Source organism: Glycine soja, chromosome 20 (genome assembly GCF_004193775.1).
Source record: "Glycine soja cultivar W05 chromosome 20, ASM419377v2, whole genome shotgun sequence".
Taxonomy (NCBI): Eukaryota; Viridiplantae; Streptophyta; class Magnoliopsida; order Fabales; family Fabaceae; genus Glycine; species Glycine soja.
This window is the reverse complement of record NC_041021.1, coordinates 558,065-572,780: the sequence shown is the minus strand read 5'-3', so window position 1 is coordinate 572,780 and position 14,716 is coordinate 558,065. Positions and strand designations below refer to the sequence as shown.

The 14,716-nt window shown below is 33.2% G+C and overlaps 1 protein-coding gene across 3 annotated transcripts; it reads right to left on the bottom strand.

The window, feature by feature from the left end:
- Window positions 1-5,605: 5,605 nt before the first annotated feature.
- On the bottom strand, window positions 5,606-14,362 carry LOC114402784 (protein CHROMATIN REMODELING 19-like). 3 transcript variants are annotated; one of them, XM_028365458.1, is made up of 12 exons: window positions 13,556-14,362; window positions 13,342-13,462; window positions 12,718-12,758; window positions 12,365-12,615; window positions 12,101-12,281; window positions 11,294-11,479; window positions 11,016-11,189; window positions 10,762-10,920; window positions 9,121-9,198; window positions 8,878-9,014; window positions 6,170-6,388; window positions 5,606-6,017 (listed from the first exon to the last, which is right to left on the bottom strand). In XM_028365458.1, exons 1-12 carry the CDS (start codon window positions 14,105-14,107, stop codon window positions 5,858-5,860), a joined length of 2,259 nt encoding a protein of 752 aa, XP_028221259.1. In that variant the 5' UTR covers window positions 14,108-14,362; the 3' UTR covers window positions 5,606-5,857. The 3 variants fall into 3 exon arrangements, with proteins under 3 accessions (XP_028221259.1, XP_028221261.1, XP_028221260.1); XM_028365460.1 differs by having other exon boundaries at window positions 5,974-6,017; window positions 6,170-6,234; XM_028365459.1 differs by lacking the exons at window positions 5,606-6,017; window positions 6,170-6,388 and adding an exon at window positions 6,395-8,811.
- Between the last annotated feature and the right edge of the window lie 354 nt (window positions 14,363-14,716).

Sequence of the window (14,716 nt, the reverse complement as noted above, 5' to 3'; positions counted from 1 at the left end):
AAGACTAATATTATTCATGATTACTATACATAATTATTACTTATTCAAACAAATATTTTCTTATTAAATACATAATAGCATGTTCGGATTTGATGACTATTAATCGTATCATATCATATATTATATTGGTATACTTAATTGCTTAAAAACAATATGAAATTTTATATAAAAAAAGATATCAATAGTAAATACGATTGATATTTGATATAGGGTTATGGGAAGAGGAATAAGAAAAGGAAAAGGAAGAAAGGATGGAGAGGGAGACATGCAGACATGTGAGGGCGACGCAGAGAAGTGATTTGACATTCGAAGGACACATGAAAGTGGGCCCCACTTCTGTGTGGGTTCCTTTTCAGAGGAAGCTCAAATTTGAGACATGGGGTGGGCGAAAGTACCCCAAAGGAATCACACATATACGTACGCAAAGGCTAACTGCATATGGAAATATGCTATTCATTATGTCAATCCTTTTTCATTTTAACCACCATGTAGATCACTAGGTCCCTTTCTTAAGTGTAAAATTTACTGATTTTGTTGTAATTCATTTTTATGAAAAACTTTATCTGATAGTAAAAAATATTAAATTATATTTTTTTATCTATATAACTTGAATTTGATATATATCTTAAAAATTTTGAACCAAATAGGTTTCATTGAGATCAAATTGTTCGAAACAAGTTTAAAAATAGTCACACTATATTTTTAGAAAGACTAAATGTAAAATTAAAATGCTTGACTCGAATTATTTGTATATTTCCTACCCAAAAATTAATGGAATGTTTTATGTGATCTTAGTAAAAACAAAAGTTTAGACCAACACAAATAACCATAATTATGTGATATTCAATCCTTTCTTTTACATATTTTAGCCATCTTTATACCCACAAATAAAATCAATATATAAAATATTTTTTTTATTATATCATCTAGTTACAAATAATTATATAAAATAAAATGTTTATTTTATATTAACTACTATAAAAGTTATATGAAAAAAATTATGTTTATTTGACAATGTAAAATACATTGCCCGGTACTGAATGATATGTACAGAACGATATATAGAATCTGTAACCTAGAATAGAAAAGTTAACTGATGTAATATGGAACAGTACAAATTACGCACCTGGTACTTATTGGTTAGATAGATTTAAAATTCACCGTTAGGGGCCAATTCTGACTCTGACTTTGTAACTAAAAAAAAAAAAAAGAATCTGACTGAGACAACAGGTTAAGCGAAACTAAGCTGTTTTTCATACATAGTTAAGCTGGTTTTTTAATCTATATATGCTCCAAGCTCGAAATGAAATATTCATCTATTTAACTTATTAAAAGGAAAATTGTTTTTTGAATTTTTTAAAATGGAAATTGCGAATTATTTATTTATTTTATCATGTTATGCTTTGGACAAAACTATAAAAGAAAAAGAAAGGTGGGAGCTATACGTTTTTACTGTAAAATAATTCATATACCCATACCAAAAAAAATAATGCATGTAATAATACTTAATTTAGGCGTTGAGTTTATTCCATTCATATAATCTTTATCTAACGATTACAGACAATATTGGCTTACACTGTACTAATATATACAATTATACATGTTAATATGTTATTGTAGAAAATTGATATATATTATAATTATTATATATCATAAGTATAATAATACATCAGATACTGTTACTAAAGTTGAACATTTATATTATTTATTAATAATTTGATTTCTTTATTAACCTTTTGATATCATTGGTACCTTAATCTTGATAAAAAAAATAGTTTTTAATCTTTATTTTGATATTAATATTTATCATATTAATAGCTTGCCTCTTTTTCTGTCAAAAAAAGCTTGCCTCTTTTTATACTTTTTGAATTAGCTTTGTAAGACTTATTTTTATTGTTTAAGCATTGCTCGTTGTTTGTTTTCTTATTAAGATTTGCTTATAAGAAAAAGAATTTGATTTATATATCATTAACACTTTACATGACATTTTTCATAATGTTTTAAGAAAAGAAAGTATTTAATCTTTATATTTTTAAAAGAGAGAATATGTCATTGGTGAGTTTAGATATTGTAAGTAAAGTCTTAAGTTTAGATATCTTAAAAAAAATCTTAAATTTAAGTCATGTGTATGAAAAAAAGCAAGAGAGAAGCAAGTGAGAGAGAAAATTCTACAAAAGATTATCAATTACACTTTTTTATAAGTAAAGAAAATTTTACTAATCAAGATATATACATATCATAAGCTAGTTATGAATTATAAGATCCTAAACCAATCATATTCTAAGATCAAATTTCATTAAAAGTTATCGGTTAAATTGTAGTTAGAATGAAGATTAGTCATTATTAAAGTGAATTTATTCTCACATGAAAATAAAAATCTTTTTAAATATGTTTTCTCCGAAGAGTTGAATAATTACTTGAATAGAGAATTTTATTCTTATTTTTTGACTGGTGAGTTGCTGCTTATAAGAGACTGTGGTGTACTTGGCGTACCAACCAGTAGTCTTTATGAAAGCAATAAGGAAACTAATGGCCATCTTTTCATGGCAGGATCTTTCATATGGTAAACTTCCTACCTTTCCCGATAGAATCAACAAGAAAGACAAAGCTGTGAGCTGCTATGCACTTCAATTCCCACCAACAAAGTAAAAATAGAGAGAGAGTGAGAAAAGAAGAAAAAAGAGTGTATCGAATCGATGACGATTCATGAATAGCATCACACATTTTATGCAAACGTAAGTAACTGATAGTATCTTCTTCGATCTTGTACGTGGAAGAATTCACTTTAACAAGAATGACATAACGAGTAACAGCTTTTGGCTCCCCCTAGCTTCCTCTTTCTTTCGTAACTTGTCTTATTACCAACACACTTTCGGACAACAACCCTTTATTTATTTATTTATTTAACAACAATTTAAATTAAAGCCTCATGCAATTTGGCTTTCTCTACAAACGAGAGAGTTTCGTTTCCAATACTTAGGAGTTCTCTCTTGAGATCTTTCTTTTGTCATTACTCCTTTAATCGGTTACCGAACACTGAAACAAAAAGCCAAGAAAGTTAACCAGAGAAACATTTTTTTTTTGGCACTGTTCACCATAACCACCCCATTAAACACTCTATTCAATAGTGAACATATAAATAAAAGACAGTGTGCAAAATTATGTACGTTTTTAACATATAACTCATGCATGGTTACACGTGATTCATGTTTAATGCAATTTTGCTTATGGTGAAAAAGGGCCTCACAAATTATTGGTATAGTACTATTTGCTTATGAGGGTACACTTTCTTTCAGCAAGCTCGTTTGTAGATAAGAGACGAGACATAGAACCAAAAATGAAGGATGCATGCTGGCGTGTGCTAATTAATTACCCTAGAAGCTAAGATAACGATAGGTTTTTGTAATTAGTTATATATGGTCTTACTTACAATTTCTTAGCTTTTTGTTTATGAATGTCTTGGACTCTAATGCCAGCAATTAGGAAAGTGCATGCATCAACAATTATTAAAGTGGTTAATGACCTTTTCTTAGTTCTGCTTTTTGGAGGAATATATTATTTTTGTCTGTCTATCTTCCTTTTAAATTCTTTTTAATAAGATAGAGGTTAGAGGAACAAAATGAAATAATCACATTTAAGTGAAAAATATAATTTATATATAGGTGAGGGTGAGGCTAACTCATTATTTCAAGCTTTATCTCATGTTTTTTTATAAAAGTATTTGTATGTGAGAAATGCACAAGTCCATATGAGATCATTCGAAGTAAATAATACGTAATATTGATTAAATAGGATTTGACTTTTTTAAAATTAAAGAGATATTGTGCAAACCTAAAGGTTTGGCTTTGTGATATAAGATCCCGATGCATTCATATGAGTGTGAACGATTCATTTAATAGGAAAATCTATGTTCAATTTCTACTATATGCAATTTTTTCTTGTACCAGCAGTAGTCACGCACCGCGAACGAAATTAGTTTATAACTCAGTGGGTTGAAAGACATCCATAAACTCATAGAAAAAAAAGAAGATATTATGCACTTTAAAGATAGACTACAATTATTATCTTTCTTTTACCACGGAATGTAGTTATTATCATTAATTAGAAAATTGACAATTGGGATTTAGACAACTTTATGGAAAATCAACACCTTAAAAGAGGCAAATATAAAAAAAAAAAAACTAACAATTAACTACTAATATTTGTCGATAAAAAAAAGTTAAATTATAATTTTGGTCTACCTAGTTTATCAAATCCATGATTTTGGTCCCCTTCAATTTTAATTGTAACATTTGATCTCTCTAATTTATAAATTTATGATTTTGATCCTATTGATAGATTATTAACAAATAAATATGATTAATTAATTAAGTTATTAAGTTAATTATAAATTAATGAAAAATATTAATTATTAAAATTCAATTAAAAAATTAATAATCCTAGTTCTCTACAACAATGTGCTCCTTCTCTTCTCTACAAATATCTCTTCCATCTCTTTTGTGTATGCAAATCCACGGGGAGCAACACCACATTAAGATTAATAATCTTTTATTAAAAAATTAATGAATCATAATTTTTACTTAATTTATAATTAATTTAATATTTCTAATAATCATAATTATTAATTAATAATATGTCTAAGGAAATCAAAATCATTAATCTATAAAATTAGAGAATTAAATATTATAATTAAAAATCAAAAGTTTAAAAATTAGGAATATCAAAATTATAATTTAGTAAAAAAAAAAAGACAAATCTAATCAAAGGAATCCAAATAATTCAATAAGACTCGTAATTTATCCCATAACAGTATATTGAAAAGAATGTCAAAAGGTTGTTTAAATTAATTTTATTATTTGAATATCAAATAATTGTTTACGTATATAACTATCTCTATTTCGTACATTTTTTTTTTCAAATACCACTTGCAAAAGTAGAAAGTAAGCAACTATCACTATTCGATACTCAACCATTAATGCAAGGATAGTGCTACATTTACAATAAGTTTTCACTAAACTTTCTACAATTCATTTTTATTTTCTATTTCTTGCTTTCACCAAAGTCCATACGGTCCCATTCCTCCAAATACGAATATGATGCCGCATTGCGCATTTTAACTGCAAGGGGAAAGCAACAACTATCCTCGATATTGCGATGCTCTACTTGGCCTACCTCAAATTTGAGTTAAGTTCAAGTTTATCGGTTGCCAGTTTCCCAAAACAGTCAACAAGTTTATCGGACAGTGGTTCCGAAGAACATTTGAGCTTGTTTGGATATAAGATTAAAAATGTTTTAAAAAACTTATCTAATGAAAAAAAAAATTATATTTCCGGCAGATAAACACTCAAAAGCACTTTTGGCTTGTATCCAGACAGACCTGAAAGGCCTCAGGAATTGACAGCATCCTCAAAGGGCTTTATGATAAAAACGGCGGCAGAGATTGAGACTAAAAAAAATACCAAATTCAATGAGGTAGATGTGAATATCGTATATCTATAGACAGTAATCAATATTAACCATACATCTTTCTCAAGCAAAAACAGGATAAATCAAAGTGACTAGGCTGCACATATATTACAGCTTTAACTGACTAGTTCAAGGAAAGTATAGATATGGAAAGGGTAAGGCTTCATTAGTGCTTCAGGAATAATTAATGTTCAACAAATTTGTTAATCTTCGCCATGACTTTTTATACTAATTCTCCTATTGATTATAATGTACATCAATACTGGTACCGCATTCTTGCCAATTTGTAGGCAGCCAGTTCTCTTCTATCCCAAATCAACAGATTAATTCAAGATTCGAACTATAGGAATGAAGTGATGATAAATTAAACTGTTTTTCTTAGATCAATATTTTAACTCAATAAAATTGCAGACAATATCTCTCCCATGGTCTTCTCGGGCAATTCACCTTCATTAATCTCCTCCATGGACTCGAGAACAGCAGCATCTAATACTAGCTTTCTTTTTGCAATCTCGTACACATTTTCATCAACCGTTCCCTTTGTCACCAGCCTTCAATGGAATATGTCATAAGAAAGCAGTCACAAAGACATTCAAATAGATATCCAGTTTGTAGGGCTTAGAGTTTAACAAAAAGAAAAAGCATACAAGGGTTAACACTTTTCTAATGTTAATGGGAGAGAAGCAAAATAATAGATAAATACCGATGTATGGTTACAGGCTTTGTTTGACCAATTCGATGGCAACGATCTTCGGCTTGTCTATCAATCTGTGGGTTAAAATCCATGTCATGAATTACAACTGTATCAGCTCCTGTTAAATTTAAGCCCTGTCCACCAGCTCTTGTGGAAAGTAAGCATGCAAAAATTGAAGTATCGTTATTGAACGTATCAACTATTGTTTGCCTCTCCGCTACCTGTGTACTGGCAGTCAAATAGTAGGATCTTTAAGATTATAAAGAGCAAGGGAAAGCAATCTCTGGTGAATAATAGTTGAAAATGGTGCAAACTTTTACACAAAATCACACTTCATCAATGGAAGATCAAAACTGGAGTGTTAACTTGTTCTCTAGTAATTATTGATTAATTAATTAATAATTCTTTAGATATGAAACAGCTAATTTATTAAAAGGAGGTAGTACAAGGGACTCAAATGAATCAGCACATAAAAAGGAAAGGTAAAATAGTAAAGCTAAAATCTCCATCTTCTCTCAACTTCATAGCTATAATGCTACTGCAGTATACTTAATACAGTGCATCACAAAATTAATATAAGTATTAGTACATCATATTACTATATAAAATTAAAATTTCTCTCACTACTCAAGGAAAATCTTAAGTCAAAGCACAGTTTTAAGGATACGGACACTAACAAAACAGCATGTTTTAGTTAGTGATTGATGTTCCAATCCTGTTGATTACAAGAGCGCAAGGGATCTCATGAAGGGCTTCAGAGTTTCTCATATTTGACAATGGCAAGGAAATTATATACTTTAAAGAATAATTTTGTTTTGTAATAGAACATTTGGGAGTAGGTTCCAAAGCCCAGCCTAGATATGAATATCAAACACCTGAATATCATTTCTGGATATCTTACTCTCAAATGGAAAGATCAATTCATGAACAAAACCCTCCTTTTGTGTCTAGGATGAGTGAAAAGAACATAAATTATATCATTGTCAAACATTCTGTTGTCATATCTTACCATGGTATTGTTAGTTTTTTCATGGTCAAAAACTTAAATTGTGACTTTGTTATTAAAATGTGAATTTGGATCTAACTCAATCCTACAAAACCGGCTTAAACAAGCTTGTAAGGTAAGGGTTGTCTCAACTTATATACTTTAATTTGGCCATATATCCCGTCGCTGTGGGACTAAACCACCCCACCACCCTTGAGGCAACAATTAAGGCAGGCCCCCAAAGAAGCCGCAACTAAGGAAGGCTAAGGGGGACCACAATTAAGGCAGCTTTCCAACACTCCCCCTCACGCCCAGGACACTCAACTTGGAGCATGACAATGCAAGTGGCTCAACAATAGATCTAGGATAGGCTTTGATACCATAATTAAAATGTGTGTTATGAGCCTAACTCAACCCCACAAAATCCAGCTTATAAGGTGAGGGTTGCCTCCACTTATATACTTCAATTTGGCCATATCACTAGCCAATGTGGGACTAAACTACCACCCTCGTGGTTGCAATTCAGGAAACCCCAAAGAGGCCGCAACTAAGGCATGTAGGGGTCCCACAATTAAGGCTTTCCAACAGTTGTTTTTTTAGCATTTTGCACATTTTCAATTTATGTTTCATTGAGTATTAGTTTACTTATAAGATATTTTTCTCATTTAGGTTACTATGTGGATGTGTTGAATATAGTTTTATATTTAAGCAGAATCTTACATTCGCGATTATGTCACACAATTTAGGTTTCTTTCCTCCCATCTCAATCCTAGATAGGATCTCAATTTTGACAACATTGACTACACTCAGCTTCTGCTTTTATCTTATGTGGTGGGGTCCTGATTGGGTTTTCCTTTGTTTTTGGAGGGTGACACTGTAGGTGTCTTGTACTTGTGTATATCTCACCAGTACCTCTGGTACTGCTGTGTTTTTTATTAATAATATATATTTTCTGCCTTCCAAAAAATAAAAAAGAAAAACACAGTAGAGATGGTTTAGCATTTGTCTTGTTTCTTTTTGCTTTTTGCTGTTTTCTGTTTTGTTCTCATTGTTTCTTACTTCTAAGCAGTACTTCCTCAATGCCTACCTAATAACTTTCATTTTTTTACCATGTATCTGTATGTGCATGTATGTGCGAGAGAGAGAACTTCTGCAGCTTGTCTACATTTTGTATAATAATAGTCAGCCATGATTCCCCAACTGTTTCACAAATTGGACTCAGTTTCCATATTCTACCATGCATAAGCTGCATAAATGTTAATGCATAAAGGGTGACCTAGTGCATGACGCTCTGACCTAGTTGTGTCTGGCTAGCGAACTTAACATCCCACCAAGACTCACCCTCATGCATAATATTGAAACATAATTAAAAAGTTAAGTAAATGGATAAGGAGTGTCAGGTGAGTGTTTCATCTTCATGTGTAGAGTAAAACAAGAAAGGAAAAAGGCTACACTTTTTTATAAGACATTTTAAGTCACAATTACCTTGCATCTGCTTCTATTTAAAAGCATCACTCATTTACATTCCAACTATTCATCCAACCCTCAAATAAATTTAGCAACAAATTTGTCATGCATACACAAACACTAGATTACTTTTTGTCATATCATTATCATAGATGACTTAACTTTCTCCTTGTTTGTTGAAGTGCTGACCAAAATAATCCTATATAAAACATGTCATAGATTATTTAGCTATTAAAGAGTCTTAATGTCCAAAAAACAGAAATACCTTCCATCAAGCCGTTTATAGGTCAATCCAATGACATCCAAAGTCCACTCCAATATGTCAAGCATTGAAGTCCATTGACTAAAGATCAAGGCTCGATGACCACCCTCCTTTAGTGAAGGAAGAAGTTCTGCTAAGGCCTACATTATCCATGGAGAAGCTCAATCTCAGCATACCCAGCACATAATCATGTCTGCCGCTGTATAGTTGACAATTACAGAATTTTTAGAGTCACAAAAATCATACCCGACATTTTGCAGAAAGCATAACATGCTTATCTGGAAGGATCCCCTTTCTATCATTGACACCATAATGAAGTAAAAGCTGCAAATAAAAAATTTACAGCTTGAAATTTAAGCAAATGCTATCCACAGTAGAAACAACAATCAAGTAAAATTCTTTAATTACAATGCCATCATAAAAGCTTGTATCGATGAAATATTACTACATTCTACCTCTTTAGAATGTGAACACAACCTAATACTGAGCAACATAAGAGGAATTATGACAAAAATTGGGAAAAAAAGTTAAAATAGTTATATAACGGTACCAGCAAACCTAAATCAATTAAACATTGTAATTTGTAGCTAGAAACCAATAATATAATGCAGTTACTGGGCAATCATACAATGAAAAGAAAAAATATATAAGAAAACTTTAGCAGAAATCATTAAAAAAATAATCCAAATGATTTCATTAAAATTTTATTTTCTGAGCCTAATGACACTGTTTGATCCATTTTTCTGACCCAATAAGATAGTTCAGGCATGGTTGTTGTTGTTGCATATTTTCAGTAGCTACTTGACATATTGGACCTTGATGTTTTCCTTCTTTGTTGTGCCTAAAACATTATTAGAGATGCCAAAAGAAGGGTTGACTCACGTAAAAGTCCAAGTTAAATAAAAAGCAGTTGGTTGAAATAACCATTCTTGTACTTCCATGTAATGTCAATGACCAACTCAACACACATACACTTGGCTCTCTGTTAGCTCGTCATGTTGCATTGTAAGGACGTTGATGCTCAAGCTGTTTCCAGGTGTACAAGTTAGTTAGCTACACTCGAAACTGTCATATATTTTGTTATAGAACAGCTTCTGTTCAGTCTATAAATACTTAAGTGTTACTGATCTGTAATCAGATTGCTTGAATACAACAAAATTCTCTTTGAAACACTAAATTTTCTCACAAATTCTCATCAATACTAAATCTAACACATTTCCAGCATTAATAATCAAAGTCATAGCTTTACACAATTATCATTGATCTAAGGCATAACTAATAAGTCAATACAACAGAGCCAAGGCACACAAGGAAAACGTGTCATTTGACATGTGAACACAACTGAATGGAATATCTACACCATTAAGAACTCCTTAGCTCCACCCTTTTAGTGGAACCAAAATGTACCACTTTTATTTTATTTATAGAACGCCATGCACCAAATATAGAACAAAACTCATGCGACATGTTTCATCCTGTTCTAACACATCTACCAAATGCAATAAATCCTAAATAAATTTAAGCCTCTTAGGCATAAACTAAAAATTTAATGCATAAACAAGTGTTCTGGCTGCTGAATTTTGAATGAAAAACAACCACTAAAGAGGTTCTGAAGCAGTAAAATTATTGATTTCATTGTATGTTTTCACAAAATTCAATGCATAAACAATGAAGAAGAGTTGGCAAAATGTGTGTTTTCACAAAAACGCTCCATAATGGACCAATTGTGACTGTCAGTTGCCAGGCAACACAATAGTACCACTATCTCAATCTAACACAACCACATTTAGCACTTTGGGAGGGCTTAACACAAAACACGTCAGCATATTGATGCAAGCCAAACATAGAGATGGCCAGTAACTGAATTGTTCTGAGCAGAAAATTTACCCGGTGAATAGAGAAGTCATTGTAGTTTTTAAGCTCCTCTATAACTCTGTCCAAAGTACATTCAAAACCAAAAGCACCCATCGGATGTAGCTTCCTAGCAAAGCGAATGACATCCTCGTCACTGTAGATTCGCCTTATTAACAAGGGATGGTTTGCTATCTGGAATAACAAAAGAATATATAACCAAATAAAAGAGCTGTATAAATCCAAAAAAAAAATAGCTGGATTTTAAAGTCAAAACATATATCAAGAACCTTGCGAAACTGAACAAAATAGTTGTTTATCTGTCGTCGAGGAAGAACTTCAAGAACACTTTTTGAATTAAGATCAGAACATTTTGCCATCCGAGCTTGTGACACAGCACGATACTCTTCAATGGCTTCCTTGTAAGCAGTTTCCTGCTGCTTTTCCATTATAACATATTCAACCTACAGTAACAAAAATTAGCCTATGAGACAAACAGAAATAAGGACATGTTGAAAATGAAGAGTATAACAAAAAATGAAATTGGCACCAAAAGTGACGGACATACCTGCTGTATTTTTGGAACAAGTTGTTGCATCACATCAGATTTCAGTCGCCGTAAAATAAATGGCCCTAAGATGGACTTCATACGACCAATTAAATCTCTATCTTCTGCATTTAATAACTTTTTCAGGTCAACATCTTCAGAAGCAAAAATATCAGGCAGCATAAACTCCAACAATGACCATAACTCCTGAAACAAATTCATAACAAAGCTAGCATCAGCAACTACATTTATATTAATGCTAGAAAAATCAACATGTCTTAAAAACCTTTAATAATCCTACTCACATGTCTTAAAATAAAAAAATAAAAAACTCAAGATATCTGATGTCTATCCATCCATCTCTTCTTCCTAAATGTAGTTTACTCCTTCAGCTTTTGTTCTGGCTAATCCCATCCACCACATTGTTTTCAATAAAAAATAGAAGCCCGTTGAGAATTGGAAAGAAACAATAACATTTCAAATTATACAAACGAAATACCAAACAATTTATGAGACTAAACATTCAGCTTACAGTAACATTCAGTGGATAACTTAAAGCATTACACATGTTTGACACATCAGATATTGAACAGTTAAATGTTAGAACCTGAATCATGCTTTAGCAATGAACAGTTTCCAAATATGCTTTAGTATATAAACTTGTCTTTGTAATATTTGTCCAGCCACAACATATGAATTTTTTTAAGAGATTATTCCAGTAATGTAGCAAAAGCTTGTTTAATTAAGCAACAACAAACAAGTAAATGAAAAAACAGAGGCACTGCAGCAAAGAAATTCACTATATTATAGTCTATAAGCAATACATACATGCAGATCATTCTGAAGTGGTGTCCCTGTCAGCATCAAGCGTTGGTTCGCATTTCTTGCAACAGACATCAGATTTTTCCACCTAAAGCTATTTTTGTCCTTCAAAGCATGTGCCTCATCCATTATCACACAGCTCCACCTCCACCGCTTCAGGATTTTGCGATCATCTTTCTGCTGTGCACTAGCAAGAATAAAAATTATAAAAATTTAATTATCATTTGACGACAACAAATATAAATAGCACTTAAGTATATAGAAATCAACCTGTGTCGTTCGAAAAGTGAATAACACACAAGAAGAACATTAAATGGAGGAGGCAATCCCGCCTTGGACAGGGAGTTCAACTCCTTGCAGTAAGCTGCACGTCCGGCCCCATGGTATTGAAGAACAGAAAAGGATGGACACCACCTTTTTAATTCCCTTTCCCAGTTTTCCAGAACAGAAGCAGGACATACTATAAGATGTGGACCAGAATCATTGTGCAAGTGTTTCAGCAAAGTTAAATATGTGATGGCCTGGAAGACAAGAACATATGGCATATCTTACTTGAAAAGTAAAGGATTAGGAATACAAACAAATTAGAAACATATTAAAATAATAAAAAACAGGATACGTACCTGAACTGTTTTGCCAAGACCCATTTCATCTGCCAATATGGCTGGGTGACACATGAAATAAAATATCAATCACTTGATTCATGACACTAATCTCTAATGCACAAACTTATTGCATAATTAAAACCAGAAATATTCAAATATAAAAAAAAAACAATTAATTAAGCTAAAGCTAGGCCCATCATCAGTAAACATAAATCGCAATGGCATTCCATTATATTGTTTCAATAGCACAAATTCAGCAGCTGCAAACACCAAATACAAAGCAAATATGCTATTCCGCAACAAAGAATGCATGACCAGGAACAAAAAACGTCACAAGATTGAGAAATCCATAATGAAAGAGGCATTAATCAATCCACTCTAGTGTTTTCAGAAGGACATTACGTACATAGTCCACAACACAACCACAAGCATGCACAAGCACACAATAGATTAAACTCAGCACAACATAAAGCCCTTCAAAAACCCTAACAAATTACCTCCTAATCTCCTATACACAAACTTATCGCATAATTACAAACAGAAATATTCAACTTTTAAAAAAAAAAAATCCAATAAAGCTAAACGCACAAACCAATTCCGCATGACCTAAACCCAGAACATCATAAAAACCCTAACATTTACCTCCTCCAATCCCCTTCCGATACAAGAGAAGCAAAAAATTGACGCCAACCAACTGATACGGCTTGAGCAGAGGCTGAAAATCCGAATCCTCCTCAGACCCGCACGCAACGTCAACATCCTCCTACACAAATCAACGACAGGCAGCTTTACCTCAAACGAACATAAAATTTCAATTTCAAGTTTCAACCTAACAAAAAATGAATCGTCGTTTAACCTGAGTCACAATCCTCACTGACGAAGATTCCACCTCGGAATACCTCTCGCACGCGGTCCCGGAGGAACCGAAGAGTTCGCCCTTCAACTCTGCGGAGATTCGCGCGCACTTGTGCAAAGCCCTTCCAACAACGTCGTTCTCGTTCAATTCATCAACGTCTTCCTCTTCCTCCTCGCTCGACTCAACATCATACAATTCCGCCACGTGTCCATCCCTTCCCCCGTTCTCCTCCTCACCGTCTTCCTCGTCGTCGTCGTCGATTACGAACCTCCGGCCGCGGGACGCCGGTACCGGTTCGTCGTCCACGTCAGCGTCCTCGAGGTCGTTGAGATTGTCGCGGAAATTAGCGGATTCCGGCGCGATTTCGACGCAATCGCTGTCGTCGTCGTTTTCGCTTGAAACGTCGACCTTGGAGTTGGAGGTGTAAGCGAAGGATTCGATGGGTGGCGGAGAAGGAGGAGACGAAGTGCGAGGCCGCTTCAGAACTTGCGAGGGTTTGAAGGAGTGGTTCTCCCATTCGTCGTCGGAGATTTCGTACAACTCTGGCTTCATTGTGGAAAGTGTGGTGTTTGCGTGTGTGTGCTTGCCCTAGAGAGAGAGAGAGAGAGAGAGAGTTGAAAGTGAAGGAGTGTTGTTGTTACGAGAAACACGTTGTGGAGTGAGAAGAAAAATGGAGAATCGGAGTCAGAAAAACCAAAGGGACGCGCGGGGATTGTCACGCAAGAGTGTTCTTTTCAATTCATGGAATGTATGGCTCTTGGTTTGTAACTTTATGGGAAAAAAATTATTTCGGTTATTCTGAACCCTTTTTTTTTAGAGGATATATATACACTCTTGTGGAAAGTTTTGATGATGTATTGGTAGGGGTGAGTATAGATGTAGGCACACGCGCAAGTTGTGAATTATGGATTTAATTTTTTGAACCCATATAATAATATCGGATTTTAGGTCTAGTATGTTTAATTCGTGGATTTTATAGGCTTAATTCCCAAAGTCCACGAACTTATTCCTATTCGTTACGGTCTAAGACGAGGTGAGTGAACTTGTGTGTTTTGTTTTGCCAACAACCAACCCAAGCCAAGGAGACCCTGTTCGGAATACCTCACATCCCACCAAAAAAACCTAATTTGGAGTTCCATTTCCTTCTCCTTTGAGAACACA